General features: G+C 47.9%; 1 protein-coding gene across 4 annotated transcripts in view; it reads right to left on the bottom strand.

Annotated features, from left to right (window-relative positions):
* Positions 1-118: 118 nt before the first annotated feature.
* Positions 119-15,035, bottom strand: part of grin2da (glutamate receptor, ionotropic, N-methyl D-aspartate 2D, a) — a 99,219-nt gene continuing 84,302 nt past the window's right edge. For all 4 annotated transcript variants that reach the window (XM_058047668.1, XM_058047670.1, XM_058047669.1 and 1 more), the window contains 5 exons: positions 13,922-13,991; positions 13,685-13,802; positions 10,929-10,990; positions 10,688-10,858; positions 119-5,792 (listed from right to left, as the gene is read on the bottom strand). In XM_058047668.1, coding sequence (XP_057903651.1) covers positions 2,742-5,792; positions 10,688-10,858; positions 10,929-10,990; positions 13,685-13,802; positions 13,922-13,991 — 3,472 coding nt within the window. In that variant the 3' untranslated portion in view covers positions 119-2,741. The remainder of the gene's footprint in view (positions 5,793-10,687; positions 10,859-10,928; positions 10,991-13,684; positions 13,803-13,921; positions 13,992-15,035) is intronic.

The raw sequence follows: 15,035 nt of genomic DNA, 5'->3' as shown, positions 1-15,035 counted from the left end.
ACATTGTATGGAGGGGGGTTGGGTGGGTCTGGGGGGGGGAATTGAAGCCTCACATGAAGAAGTTAAATATTGACAGGATCTGAAAGACACAATAAAAGATTTAGATATAGTTCTTTATTAAAATCATCTGTCATCACATGACTGTCATCCTTGCTCGTGTGTGTAACAATGTTGCTCAGCTAGCATCAAGCAATCACCAGTCGGCTGTCTCCCCCTGCAGGCTAAAAGTGGTAGCGCCAGGGCTCGTAAATGTAGTCTCGTTATATATATATTTGAATAAAGATGTTTTATAGATATTATTTAGATTTTGTTGCAAAAAAGTGCCCTGCTGTGACCAGTTGAAGCCTCAGAGGAAGCCCCGCCCCCTCGCGTGAATGAAGACAGAAAACAGTGTGTTTGTCGGTTAGCACAGCAGACGAGTCTTTATGGTGGGGGTTTTGGGGGCAAGGGAGGGGTCGCGGTGTCACAGCGAAGCTACTGACGTATGCAAAAGGCTGCTCGCTACATGCCGTTTGGAGGGCGTGTGGTCAAAAAGCTGCTTTATCCCCAAAATGACGTAGAGCGAAGAGAAAGGCCCCTCGAGGTGGACAAAACGCCGCTCGCCACCGCCGCTACAGTGAAAGGGTCATAAGACACTGGGGCCCCCACCCCCCCCACACACACACCGTCACTGGCTAGCAACCTGGTGCAAGAACACAGTTACATAGTGGTCTCTGTGGCGGGGGCTCAAGGGGGTCCGGACGGGGACGGACACACAAAAAGATCTTCAGCCAGATTATAGACAAACTTATTATAGAACATATACGATTATATATTTCGACAAACAAATAGATCTCAATATTTTTCTTCTTTTTTCATCTGTTACAAGTATAGATCGCACCATGATGGACGTGACCAAAACCAGGCAGGGACTTGGACTTGCCACCGTTTTCGATGGCCATTAAAAGAAGGGGCGGTGCCTTGGTGGAGGTCTCTCTTTTTGGCGGTTTTATCACGTAATGATGAGAAACAATAACAACACTGCCACAGATACATATATAAGTAAATATATGTATGTATACGTAGATTTAGGCAGATAAACTCTTTACACGTATTTGCGTTAAAAAAAAGTAACTCTGTTTTGTAAATAATGGCTCAGATGCAGTTCCAGGCAAACTCAACATGTGGCGCTAAAGTGTTCTGTTCTCGCTATTTGCTGGAGTGTCGCTGCTGGTGTCAGCTCGCTCGCCGGTTACAAAACTGCTCGTCCAGGAGGTGAGAAAGATTATTTAAAAAGTTTGCAGGAGGCGCCGCCGTGTCGTTCGCACTGTACACCACTCGACTGCGAGCTAGCATCACACGTAGGCACTGTCTCTTTGACATCAAAACGGCACTTCCAAATTAGCCCAAGTAATGACACTGCATTGACTACAAGAGCGTACGTACTCCACGGAACATAACCCTCGGTATGTATGGCAGGAGCAGTTAGCATAAGGCTACATGTACGTATTTCCCTGCAGCAACCTGTGGCCTCGTCTAACTGTGTAGCACCGCCTCGCAAGACAGACGCTTGCTGCCATGCTAAATGCTCTGCAAACATGGGTTGGAATCTAGATTTGGGAAAAAAAAAACCCCGCTAAACCTATGCAGTCCTGGATAGCAACCGCATTAGCCTAGCGAGGCCGTTCCCGACGCTACGCCGTCCATCTTCAAGTGTGTCAATTGCGGCAGCGCACGTGTCAGCGGCTGACTACATTCGGTCCAATACGAGGAGGGGCTTGTCAGTAGGTAGTCCGGCAAATATTTGACGGGAACTCAAGCTTGAGTCGTATGGCACAGTGCTTACATTGTATTAGACTCAATACATTTCTCAATATATAGATTTATATAGATCAACATCAATATCGACGACGACAAACACAGGAGGAAAGCAAAGCTGCCAAACGTGGAACACGTATGCAAAAACGTAGGATGAAGATATGTATTGCTGGGGAAAGAAGAGATGAAGAGACTGGCTCAGCGCCCTAGCATGTAGTACTAGCATGTAGTACCGTATGTAGTATGTGCCCTTTAATGCGTGTGCCGGTGCGACCATTTGGGAGCGCTACGACTGTTCGTGAAGCCAGCAGTCACAGTTGACTTACCCTGTTGTCAAGAATACAAACACAGAAAAAGCACAAAGACGCAAGAATCACACTGAGGAGAAGAGACGGCGACAGTGAACGAGGCGGAGAAAGGTAAAGCAGAGAACGTTCTGGAGGAAGGAGGAGACAAGATGGCAAACAAAGGCGATACCAGGCTTCTCTCCCTCCAAACAAGAAGGTATTGATCACACACTAGGAAGGAAAGTGCCTCTGCTCGGCGTCACAGTTCTGCGGGGATGTAAACAGTTTTTCAGGGAAAAGGGAAAGTGGGGCTAAGCGATTTGTTTCAGGGGCAAAGAAGAACAGTGTTGTGTTAAAGGCTTCCAGGAGCAGCAGGCGTACAGTACTAGAAAGTTCCTGAGCCCTCAGAACGCATGATGAATACAAATGACTGTTCTGCTCCAACACCCAAAGCCCTTTACTGTCCGGAGCAAAGGAGTGTCCTTCAGCTGGGAAGATTGATTGCCCCACTTGGAATGCAAAATGTTTCTGGGGGTTCTGTTCCGAGAGGAACGAAAGAGTCAGCTCCTGTGTTCCTTCTAAACTATCTGCTTGTTTTGTGCAGAGCCTCAGGAAGGACTCGCCGCGTATTCGCTGACCTGCATCGCCGCGCTAACATCACACCTCGCTCTCCACGCTGGAGAAATGGGCCGAGCCCCTTCGCGAGCAGAGGGTCTTGGCTTTGAGAGGCAACAGAGGAGACTGAGGGAACCTCTGAGGCTGAGGAACTGAGCGCAATCTCTGGTACTGCAGTTTGGCACTTGCAGAAGCGATGGAGGAAGGCTGGGGCGCCCCCGGAGTGGATGACACCACCGAGTGAGAGGACACGGAAGAGGACGAGGTAGGGGGAGGTGCGTGGATCGGGTGGACTGATGACGGCGGAGCCGGAAGGGCGGGAAGCGGGGCCGGCAAGTTAGACGGCGGAGATGGAAGCCGCCCTCGGTCCCGGTCTGTCCGCTGCGTCCGCTGGTGGAGGCTCAGGTTTGACTGACTGACGGACTTTGACAGATTCTGTGAGCGATCCGGCTTGGAGGAAGATGAGGAGTCGTGTTTGGGCTTGGGGGTGCCAAAACTCTGGCCTGGGGGGTAGAGCTCTTCTTGGCTGCGTGAGGTGATGCGGGCCCAATTGGACGAATGCGGGTGGTCTCTGGGGGAGTGGCAGGAAGAACACCCTGTGTGTCCTCTGCTCTTGTCCTTGGACTTCCGTTTCTTCTTTTTCTCATCCTGAATGTGGAGCTTGTCCACCGACCAGTATCGTCGAGGTGGGGGGGGCGTGAGCGGAGACGGTGGCCAGTATGACCCCGACCCCCATCCGCTTTCCCCCGTCCCCCACCTCTCGCTTCGCTCCAGGAACAGATCATCTCGACTGTTGATGCTGCCAGCTTTGTCCCTGGAGGGATAGGTGCTGAAAAACCAGCCCCCGCCCCCAATGCCCCCGACCGCCCTGCCATCGTGATCGTCCCAGTATCTCTCAAACTTGCCAAACTCTCCCGAGGAGCCCTCATTGTCGGAGTATATCCCCACGACCTTGTCACGCTCTCTGTCCTCGTCGGACAAGGTCCGAGCTTGTCTCTTCCCACGCTCGTCTTTCCTTCTCTCCTGATCAGACTCTTCATCCTCCTCTATTTCCGATTCCCACTCATGGAAGGACAAACCTTCTTTGGAGTGAATCTCACCTCTGCCATTCCGGCCCAGCAAAGGCTTCCTTTCTCCTTCTATTCCCACAGCATCCCGATCTGAGCTTTTACTCTTCCTCCTTTTGGAGGAGACCGGCAACAAGGGGAGGAAAGCAGAAGGAATTGCGTCGGAGGAGACGTTCCCGCCCCAGAACTTGACCGATGTTGAAGGCTTATTGCTGGAGGAATGGTAGTGTTTGCTGTTTCTGCGTCTGTGGTGCCTCTCCTTCCCATCGTCTCTTTCGTCTCTCTCCTTCCGGTCGTCATCCCCCGGAATGTTCCATCCGTAGCTTCGGATTGAGCTCTCACTCTTCTTGCGAAAAGATTCTCTCCTCAGGTGGAGGTAGGACGGGTAGTCAGGGGTGCCCGGTTTGGCCTCCTCTCGTTTGTCAGCGTCTCCTCCCTCCTGCTCCGACCTCTTTCGCTCCTTTTTCTTCGCCTTCTCCTCTTTCTTTTTCTTTTTCTTGGCTTTGCGCCGCTTTCGCTCCCTCTCTCTCTCCCTGTCCTCCCGCTTCTTCTTCTTCCTGCCCTTCTTCCTCCTCTTGTTCTCACGGTCCCTCTCTTTGCGCTGCCTCTTCTCCTCCCGCCCCCCTGCCCTGTCCCCCTGGCCGGTTGTCCCCGACCTCCCCCTTTCTCTGTCGGCCCATGACGCCCACCACTCCTGCAACTGTGCAAGCTGGCTGCTTCTCCTCTCTCGACCGTATTCTCTCTGGGGGCGTGGCTTGCGTGGTGGGACGGGTGGCGGCGGAGGGCTGCACGGCAACGAGCGTGATGACATGCGACGTGAGCGAACCTTCCGCCGCGACCCCAGGAGGAGACTGGACTCTTCCGTGAGTAGATCGGAGTCGTAGTCGTCCTCCGGCGTGAAATCGCGGTCCCCTGCTCGATAGCGGAAGCTCAATGAGGAGTTGTACGAGCTTTCGCTGGAACAAGACGACGGGGAATTGGAGCGGGAGACCGAGACAGAAGATGAAGAAGAGGATGAGGAAGATGTGGAGGAAGAGGAAGATGAAGAGGCGCTGGAGCAGGTGGAGTAGAAACGGCAAGGGGATGAGGGCGTGGTCGGGGTGTGTGTTGGAGAGGAAAGGGGGACGGTCAGAGGGGGAGGCGGAGGAGGACGTCGCCCCCTTCTTCCCCCAACTTCACTCGCTCCGTACCTTCCACCTCCTCTCCTCCCCAGAGGAAGGATGTTCTCATACAGAGGACCTCCTGAGCTCTTCCTCCTGGTCTGAGCAAGGCTTCCACGTCTCCAGAAAGGAGGCCTTCGTGGAGAGGATGGGATTGGGGGCGGGGGCTTACTGATTAAGGGTCCGGGGCGTTTCAGAGGCTGGTGTAGCATTCCAGGAGCTTTGGGGCCTCTGGGAATAGATTTGGGAGTCTGTTGGGTGCCTCCTAACTGTTGGTCTGAGTTGGCCCCCAGCCCCTCTGGGTCGATAGGACCATAGTAACGCTTATACTCATCAAGGCCACTGTCACCCCCTCCCCCTGTGACACCACCTTGCACTTTCCAGTGTTGTCCCAGGTTCTGCTGGTACTGCTGCTGGGCCTGGAGTTCAGTGATGCCCCCAGCTATGCCCCCAATGCCCAAACTCGCACCGCTGCCTGCGCTCATGACCTTCTCTGGTTTTGGCCTGTTCCAGCGATCTACCACCGCCAGCCTGCGGTCATGGCGAGGCAGAAAGGTTGAGCAGGGCATGGGGCCTTCAAAAAGAGGGCTGTTTGAGGGTCCCAGAGCCACTGCCGAATGTCCGGTGGGCGGTGGGGACCCTGGCAGCATGGTGGTGTAGGTCTGCCCTTGCGGTTGTTTTTGGCCGTGCTTCGGCGGCTGTTGCTGCTGCACCATGGCGATGGCGGTGGTGTTGTTGACTGTGGCCGTCACCAGATGCTGCTGGGCCACGGTGGGCATGTTGCTCACCGTGTGGTACTGCGGCAGAGAACTTTTTCTGCCCACTGGAGCTGTCTCATCCTCAAACTGGCAGCAACTGTACATGCCCTGGTGGAGAGAAACAAGAGAGACAAGGCGGTGAGATCAAGACACACCAAGACAAGAATTCATATTTCGTTTCTACCAACTGGAAGCTTCACAGTCAAGAAAGTCAGTTACTTTAATTGGAGACTCTAACTTGTGTGAATGTAGTGTGAATGGACGTTAGTCTATATGTGTGTGTACCCCGCTCCCACCTAAAGTCAGCTGGGATAGCCTCCAGCTCGTTGGACGGAAGGTGGCTTTAGTTTACAACATTGACATCTCAGACAAGATCCAGAGATGGTTTCCGGCCTATCAGACCTATTCATCTCCAACTTCTGTCATTTCTTAAGGTAGTTCATTACGGCCACATCTTCATGACAAAGTTTGTTCCCGTCCGATAGTGAGGTTATAGTAACGGCCATCTTGACACATAAATCAGCCTCGCAGCAGCAGCAGCAGCAGTAGTAGCGCTATCTCCGTCCCCCGGGCTCGAGGCTCAGCGCACTGTGAAATTGAAACTCGGGTGAGTCCCTGATTGGGTCAAAGCCAGCCACAGAGGTCGGCGTGGATGCTTTAAAGCAATCAAAGACAGAAGCTAACTGGTCTTGGGAGTGCCCTTTGCATGGAAGTGGTGTTTTTACTCTCGGAATACTGCGGATAGGATCTGAGCAAATATAGCGGTCGGCTTGGTATGTATGAAAATAGACTTGCAGTCCAAAGCGGAGAGGATTCCTGACGGCGAGCGGTCAGCCGCATTTTCTTAAAGAAAGATCAGTGCTCAGATGCACGTATACATGACAAGGCCTAAAGGTGCGAAACCCAAACAGAACGTGATTAATTAAAAACAAACTATATACATACAGAAAGAACCCTCAGGGCGCAAATTAATAAATCAGTTTGGTCCGTTAAAAAGACTAAGTACTCTACGGCCCCTGCTGGCCTGCACTCACACTCGGCTATCACTTCTATTCTACTTTGCTACTGCAATTTGCCTGACTTATTTCCTGCCTTTATTTCAGTCATTGTTGTTTCTACTGTGGTACGGGGCAGCTGTCATTAATCGCTTTAATTACATGACATGTCTTTATTAGCCGCGGGTTAGCAAGCAAGCAAGCAAGCATGCTGTGGGTTTTCACTTTTGGATCATTTTCAGTCTCTGCGTGGTAGTTCTATTATGAATTGTGTGGATTTTAGACAGAACCAAACCACGGTGACTTTGGCTATCAGCCATAATGAGCTGTTTGAACACTTCTGCATATGCTAATTAGAGGTTTTTAATTAGAGGGCTCTGTTACTACCTCAAACATATTTATTTATTTAACAACACAATACAATACACTCATATGTGACTTTACTCATCTGTATACACCAGTCATTATTTGCACTAAGACCCATTTATCATTACGCTAAAATTAATATATCTGCAATATGTCTGCTCCTATGTGTACATTTTGGATATCTTGTATATATCTTGTATATATCTTGTTAAATTGTCTTTTTTACTCTACTTTTTGGATACTTTTTTTTAACTTGACTACTGCACTGAAAGGAGAAGCTCTCCAATCTCGTTGTACATCTTTTTACAACGGGGGTCTCAAACACGTGGCCCGCAGGTCACTAGTTTGAGGCCCCCGCCTTGATATGAAAGTTTAATGTTAGTGCGGCCCGCGCAAGTTTGATATGGATGCTGTATGGTATCATGTACCCAGAAAAAATTATTACCTTTGATTAATGTTCATGTTAAAGGTTAAATAACTGTTAATAGTTATCCTCCCTATTCGTGTGGAAGTGGTAAGTTTTTGGCTATTTAAGTTTAAAGCAAATAACTTGAAGGCTACCGTTTAGGTCGCTAGCTCTCTAGTTTGCGAGTTAGCATGTGTCTCAAGACACTGCAGTTGCGCAATATGTTGTAAATAAAAAGAGTATAAATGTGACTATAGTCGTGTTTTGTCATGTCTACAGGGCTCTAATAATGCTTTGTTCATTTTAATCTGAAAAAAATAATTTGTCTACCCACCAACTATATGTGGTTTCTTAAGTTTTATTATTATTATTATATTTATTTATTACTGGTTGATTGATTTTCTTTATTCTTGATTTGTTTATTTATTTTTCATCTTATTTTGTGTAGAAAAATAAAAATTAAGATATTTGAGAACAGTGTTTTATCAGAGCTTTTATTGTAGAAAATCGGAACCAAAGCAAAGTTTATTCATTTTTCTGTTTTTAATAAATACGTTTTTGTTTTTTTTTTTTGGAAAACCTGATGCGGCCCAGTCTCACCCAGACCCTAGCTCCAGTGGCCCCCAAGTAAATTGAGTTTGAGACCCCTGTTGTATAATGACAATAAAGGCCATTCCATTTCCATTTCCATTCCATTTTACAGGCAGAATAGGCGAATTCCAATACCTGCATTGTTAGCTGCTTCGTGCTAACAGTTTTTCTCTATTCACACAAAAAAGAAAAAGACGTGTATTATGTCTGATTTCGGCAAAATGAGTTTTCCTTGAAGCCTTCAGAGAGACCAGCTGTTTAAAGTTCAGAGTACCTTAGAGGAGATGGATCTGATTAATGCCGCGTTGCTCCAGGACAGACAGCGGGAGCTCATCCTGGGACCAACATATCGTTACTTCCTGTCATTTTTAGCACATAGCTTTAATACGGAACCAATGTGAATATCACAGATGGACCAGGGAGAGAAGGCTCACCACTGCTTGGTGGCGTTTGGTGAAGGTCCATGGTGAAGGTGAGGACCAACAGCAGTGGGTGTTCATCACTGCAGCAGTCATTGCGTTTATTGTCATTCATTTACAGCCTGGGGTAAATGTGCTGATTCATGCTCCTCATCCTCCACTTAGACAGGAAATAAATAGCATCTTTCTACGCAGCACAAATGATCTGCTTTGGGATGGTAACAAGTTTTATGTGCAGCCCTGATTTACTCTGCTAATATGTTGAGAGCATTATGTCACAGCTGTGTTGTTGTGTACTCAGCGCTGCACATCAATCACTGGACTTCCTTCTCATCCAATCCATCACAGACGCTCGGTGTGACTCCTAAGTTGCACGGACGCCATCTTTGTGTCTTGCGAGGAAGACAAGCAACCCCCCTCCATCATCCCACATTCACTCCCTGACACTTTCTCCTGGCCGCCCTCCAGCACCCGACACGATGCAGCTCATCTGCCGCCCAGAGTCCCAGTCGGGTCGTCGGTTGGCTGCGTTCCCGTCCTGTCGCGTTTCCCTCATGGACGCAAAGTCCTTCTTTTCCTTCCTCTGCCACATCTCTTCTTCTAGCAGCTAAACACATGCGACCTAAGGATGAACTTACTGCAACGCCTTTACAGCACAAAAAAAGCACTGGGAAATCACTGAGCCAAGGAGGGAGGCGTCTGACCCCCCCCCCACAGACCTCCACTTCCCTTGGCGGGATGCCAAGGGAAACCGTCTCCTTGGCCCAGCTGGATGCCAGAAAGGAGTGACAGCTCCTGATTGCGACTTCATCGAGTCTAGCGTTTCCCCCATACACCCGTCCCTCACAAGATCAATGAATGATCCATGTTTGGTGGTAGACTATTATTAGTCAAAACATATTGAAATACAAGTGATACGTAGTATTCTGGCTACTAGGCAGCAGTACTGTTCCATGGATGAAACATGACATTATATAACATTACTTTGCACTCCATGTTGCCAGCCGTTGACACAAGAGTGAAAAAAGGTTCTCCTCCCTTTCCGTGTGGAAGTGGTAAGTTTTTTACTTGTTAATTTATCCCTATTCTCCATTTTGTTTAAAAAATAAACTTGAGGGGCTGCACGACAGTCGAGTGGTTAGCGCGCAGAACTCACAGCTAGGATACCCAAGTTCAATCCCACCCTCGGCCATCTCTGTGTGGAGTTTGCGTGTTCTCCCCGTGCATGCGTGGGTTTTCTCCGGATACTCCGGTTTCCTCCCACATTCCAAAAACATGCTAGGTTAATTGGCCACTCCAAATTGTCCATAGGTATGAATGTGAGTGTGAATGGTTGTTTGTCTATATGTGCCCTGTGATTGGCTGGCCACCAGTCCAGGGTGTACCCCGCCTCTCGCCCCAAGACAGCTGGGATAGGCTCCAGCACCGCCCGCGACCCTCGTGAGGATAAGCGGTAGAAAATGAATGAATTAACATAAAAATAAGTTGTAATATTATCGAAGAAAGGCAAATATATTTCACTAGACAAGTCATTATTTCATGATTTTGTTATTACAAGCATAGTCATAATTTGACACAAAATTGTGTCAACACATAAATAAATAAATAAATATTGTGGAAAGTTATGATTTTTGTAAAAGAAAATAAACTACTTTTGATGCAAATGTGGGTAATTTGGGCGGCACGATGGTCGAGTGGTTAGCGCGCAGACCTCACAGCTAGGGTTCAATTCCACCCTTCACCCTCGGCCATCTCTGTGTGGAGTTTGCATGTTCTCCCCGTGCATGCGTGGGTTTTCTCCGGGTACTCCGGTTTCCTCCCACATTCCAAAAACATGCTAGGTTAATTGGCCACTCCAAATTGTCCATAGGTATGAATGTGAGTGTGAATGGTTGTTTGTCTATATGTGCCCTGTGATTGGCTGGCCACCAGTAGAGGGTGTACCCCGCCAAAGGCTTCAGCACCCCCGCGACCCTCGTGAGGATAAGCGGTAGAAAATGAATGGTTAGCTCACTAGCTTGCAAGCTAGCGGCAGTCTCAAGTCCCTGCAGCATGATGTTTGCAATGTATAGTAGGAGGACTGTGACTGTTATTTCATATCCACAGGGCTGTCATAAAAATCTTCCAATTTTTTTTTTTAAATCATCTTAAAACCCGTATTTTGGAAAGTCATAAACAGGTTTTCTGTATTGTACAAATTCTTTTATCATGGTCGTGTTATCTCACCCTGCTGAGAGCCAACAGGAAGTCCATGCCGCCGGATCTCTTCACACAGTGTCGCAGCTTCCAGTAGACCAGATGTTCCCAGGCGAACACCAGCAGGCTGAGACCCATGGCCACCAGCAGCATGTAGAAGACCCCCGCCATGTTGTCAATATCCAGCTTACTGCTCATCACCTGACAGAGGACAAAGGACAGACACGATGCTCAGCTCATTCAGGTTTGAGGACGGGAGAAGTTGTTGTACCTCAATCTTATCGTTGTGGCAGATTCCAGACAGCCAGAGACGCTCCAGCATGTCAATCTCATCTACGAGGGAGGGGGGAAACAAATGGAGGTCAACCAAGCCAAAAGATGAAGATCGTGTGTACTACAAAAAAAAACACCAAGTAGTGACAGCAGAGAAGTTTGTTTGTAGTTTGAAACATATTTGCCTCGATTTTTCATGCTGATAATGACTTTTTGTAAATGTTCATCATGGACTATACATCATTAAGCCCCGCCCCAGAACTCACGCCTACCCCTCGTTGGGAAGGCGTCCCTAGTGGACCTGAATATTCAGTATAATATAATAATGTATCTTGTCAATATGGCCCCTAATGCACCTCCACAATGTTTCATATTTCATTTTATGTATAGAATATTCCAATTTAAAATCATGCTGCGGATTGCATATGGCCCCAGTGCGGCAGTTTGGACAGCCCTGGTGAAGACAATTGAGGAAGATTCCCTACTGCGACACACACACACACACACACATGGGAGGACATGAGTCCAGTCAAAGGAGGACTGTCACGCTAACAGTTACAATGCTAATTGACCTCCAGGGTTAATGAACATCATTTGGAGGCGGCGCCGCAAGGATGCCACCGTATTGCCGCCAAAGAAAACTCCACATTCTTGTGCGAGTGCGAGAATTCAGACGCTTTCTGACAACTGAATTAAAATGGCCTCAATTGACTCCCGCCCGCTCACTACTCAGATGGCAACAATAGACGTTCGCCGGCTGTCACATGATCGCCTTCATCCTGTTTCAAGCAGCATGTGAAGAATGTGGGAATGAGGATTTGGGGGGGGGGCACCCTAACATCCCACCCGCTCATCTTCCATAATTGTTGTCAATGTTGAAGAGCATCCATGCATACATTATGTTTATTCTCAGTTCTCCATGCTCCACTACTTCCACATTTCCCAACCGCTGCAAACCATTCCAGCATCAAAATGCCTTGCTCATGCGCACGCAGGAGCACATGACGCAATGACTCCCTATTGCCGCACTCTTTCCAAAATTCCTTTGTGAGGGAGCTGCCAATCCCCCCTCCCTGATCAGGTGTATGCCCCACCTACACTGTCATGTTTCTATTTGTGTATGTGGTTGGCTTTTGTTGTTTGCATGTTGTTCTGTTTGGTGCTTTAATTGTATTTGTTTGCCATTTAAGTTGTTAAATTGCCACTTTAGTTCGTTAGTTTTTCATTTAGAAGTCATTTGTTTTGTTCCTAATTTCTCGCCATTCATTCATTCATTCATTTTCTACCGCTTTTCCTCACGAGGGTCGCGGGGGGTGCTGGAGCCTATCCCAGCTGTCTTCGGGCGTGAGGCGGGATACACCCTGGACTGGTGGCCAGCCAATCACAGGGCACATATAGACAAACAACCATTCACACTCACATTCATACCTATGGACAATTTGGCCAATTAACCTTTTTGGAATGTGGGAGGAAACCGGAGTACCCACGCATGCACGGGGAGAACATACAAACTTCACACAGAGATGCCCGAGGGTGGAATTGAACCCTGGTCTCCTAGCTGTGAGGTCTGCGCGCTAACCACTAGACCGCCGTGCCTCCCAATTTCTCACCGGTTTCTCCTTTTTTTTTGAGGTGATTGGTCGGGGCACCAACATGGAGGCGCGCCCATGTGAGTGCAGGCCAGAGACTGATGACCTTAATTGGACTCTCCCAAGTGTCACCTGGAGGAGGGGGGGGGATTAACTGGATGGTAGTTCAGTAATGTGTACTTGAGTGTTTAAATATATACAGGAAGTGACACTTCAGTGGGGGACTCTTGAAAGACTTGTAATATAAAAGAAGGGTGTCACCCTCTCATTGGGAACTGTGGCTGGCCCTTCATGGGTAAAAGGGGGCTGGGTGAATTGTTTGGAGAGGCCTGTTGTGTGTGTGTGTGTGCTGTGTTCTTGCGAAATAAACTCGAAGCGTTCTCAAACCCATGTCTGGTGTACATTTCAGCTGCTATGGCTATCCCGGCCTAGTAAGAGGCCATTGTTTTCCAACTCAAAATCTTACATCCTTATTTTTCAGCACCATCCATGTCTTGGAATCGTCCCATCTAACCGACAGTATTCCACATCTGTAAAATGCTTTCTCTGAAATGTCACATTTGCCCGAACACAAAAGACAATTCTTACGACTTCCAGATTTTCCCAACTGATTCAAACTACTCCGACGACATTTAGGCTATCTCAGGGATGCGCAAACCTTTTCAGCTGCGAGCTACTTTTCAAGTGTCAACATGCGACATCTACAGAGTGACGTTTATGCCATCGACCCGAACTACCGCTAGCCCTCGATCAATGTCATGAGCACCCCATGGCCGCATCTCACATCTCAAACTTCTCACTTTTCCCAAAGTTCCACATTTTGCGCACCATCAATTCCCTTTGATGTGAATTTGTCAACAGATTCGAGCCATTCCCAACATTAAAATGTTCAGACTATTTATTTTAGACATTCCAAAAATCCAGTTTTCCAGCAATTCAATTTTCCGGCTCAAGAATTCCAATGAATATCATTTTCCACATTTCCCAGCCCATCCCAGCATCAAAACATTCAGGTTAACAATTTTCCACATTTCCGGAATTCCATATTTTTTCCGTTCAGCATTTCAAATTGCCTTCCTCTAGTTTGTTGGGCTATCTTTTCCTCTCTCGGAACGTTCACCGCCGACAGGTTTTGAGCGTGACTCGTGATCATATCTGGTCGTACCGTCTCCCACCAGCTGCAGCAACGCCAGGTCCAGCGGTCTTTTCCAGCGGGAGTTCTTGTGCAGGGCGATGCCGTAGCCCGTGGTGGCAAACACCTTGCCAGAGCCGATGGTCATCACCTTTTGGAGGAAAACATTTGCTCACTTTTCAAAGGATCCCTCATTGGACCAAACGCCCACAAAATAGCAGAAATCAGAATATATATGTGTGTGTGTGTGTGTGTGTGTGTGTGTGCAACCTTGCAGCCTTCATCCTTCCTGGCCATGTAGTTGAGCACTGCGGCGTCGTAGATGAAAGCGTCCAGTTTCCTGCAAACAAGGTACGTGTGGCCACTCATGACTTGCAAATGATTGCAGCACATCTTAATGAAGTCGTGTGGCAACGCAAAGAATCATTTATGCAGTACAAATGCAACATATTTCATATTTAAACTCATGGAATGTGTTGAAAAAATATGTATTCAGAAGTTATGTAGTGTACGCTTTGAGCAGGGGTGTCCGAACCTTTACCCCCCCAGGCCCTCGTACTGAAAAATGAAAGGATGCAAGGGCTCCTTTGTTATTTTGTAAAGCAACACATGCAGATATATTTGAAGAACTTTCTTCTTAACTAATCTCCTTGGAATATTATGAACAATATTATTATAAATATTAAATATGATTCAAATTACTATTTTCTTATATTACATTATTCTTGTAAAATTATAAATTATTTCCTCTGGTAATATTTTGACTTGGCGGCACGGTGGTCGAGTGGTTAGCGCGCAGACGTCACAGCTAAGAGACAAGGGTTCAATTCCACCCTCGGCCATCTCTGTGTGGAGTTTGCATGTTCTCCCCGTGTTTTCTCCGGGTACTCCGGTTTCCTCCCACATTCCAAAAACATGCTAGGTTAATTGGCCACTCAATTGTCCATAGGTATGAATGTGAGTGTGAATGGTTGTTTGTCTATATATGCCCTGTGATTGGCCACCAGTAGAGGGTGTACCCCGCCTCTCGCCCAAAGACAGCTGGGATAGGCTCCAGCACCCCCGCGACCCTCGTGAGGAAAAAGCGGTAGAAAATGAATGAATTCATATTTTTCCATTTTTGCTTCAGTGGTTTTTTTTGTAAATTTTTTTGAATGTGTTGCGGGCCAATTAAAAAAACAGCAGGGGGGCCGCAGGGGGGGCCGCGGTCCTGCCAAACCTGCGTGACGATCACCAACAGGAAAGATGCCTTTGCATTGATAATACAACACACTTTTGTCGGCCATTGTTAATTTGCTCTAAAAAGCACTCAGTTCCAGAAGTAATACATCTCCTTTGTTCTCAAGTCACAGTGATGATGATGTGAGGAGGGATGAGGAGGCCG

This window comes from Doryrhamphus excisus, chromosome 14, assembly GCF_030265055.1.
Source record: "Doryrhamphus excisus isolate RoL2022-K1 chromosome 14, RoL_Dexc_1.0, whole genome shotgun sequence".
NCBI classification, from domain to species: Eukaryota; Metazoa; Chordata; class Actinopteri; order Syngnathiformes; family Syngnathidae; genus Doryrhamphus; species Doryrhamphus excisus.
This window is presented reverse-complemented; position numbering and strand designations above follow the sequence as displayed.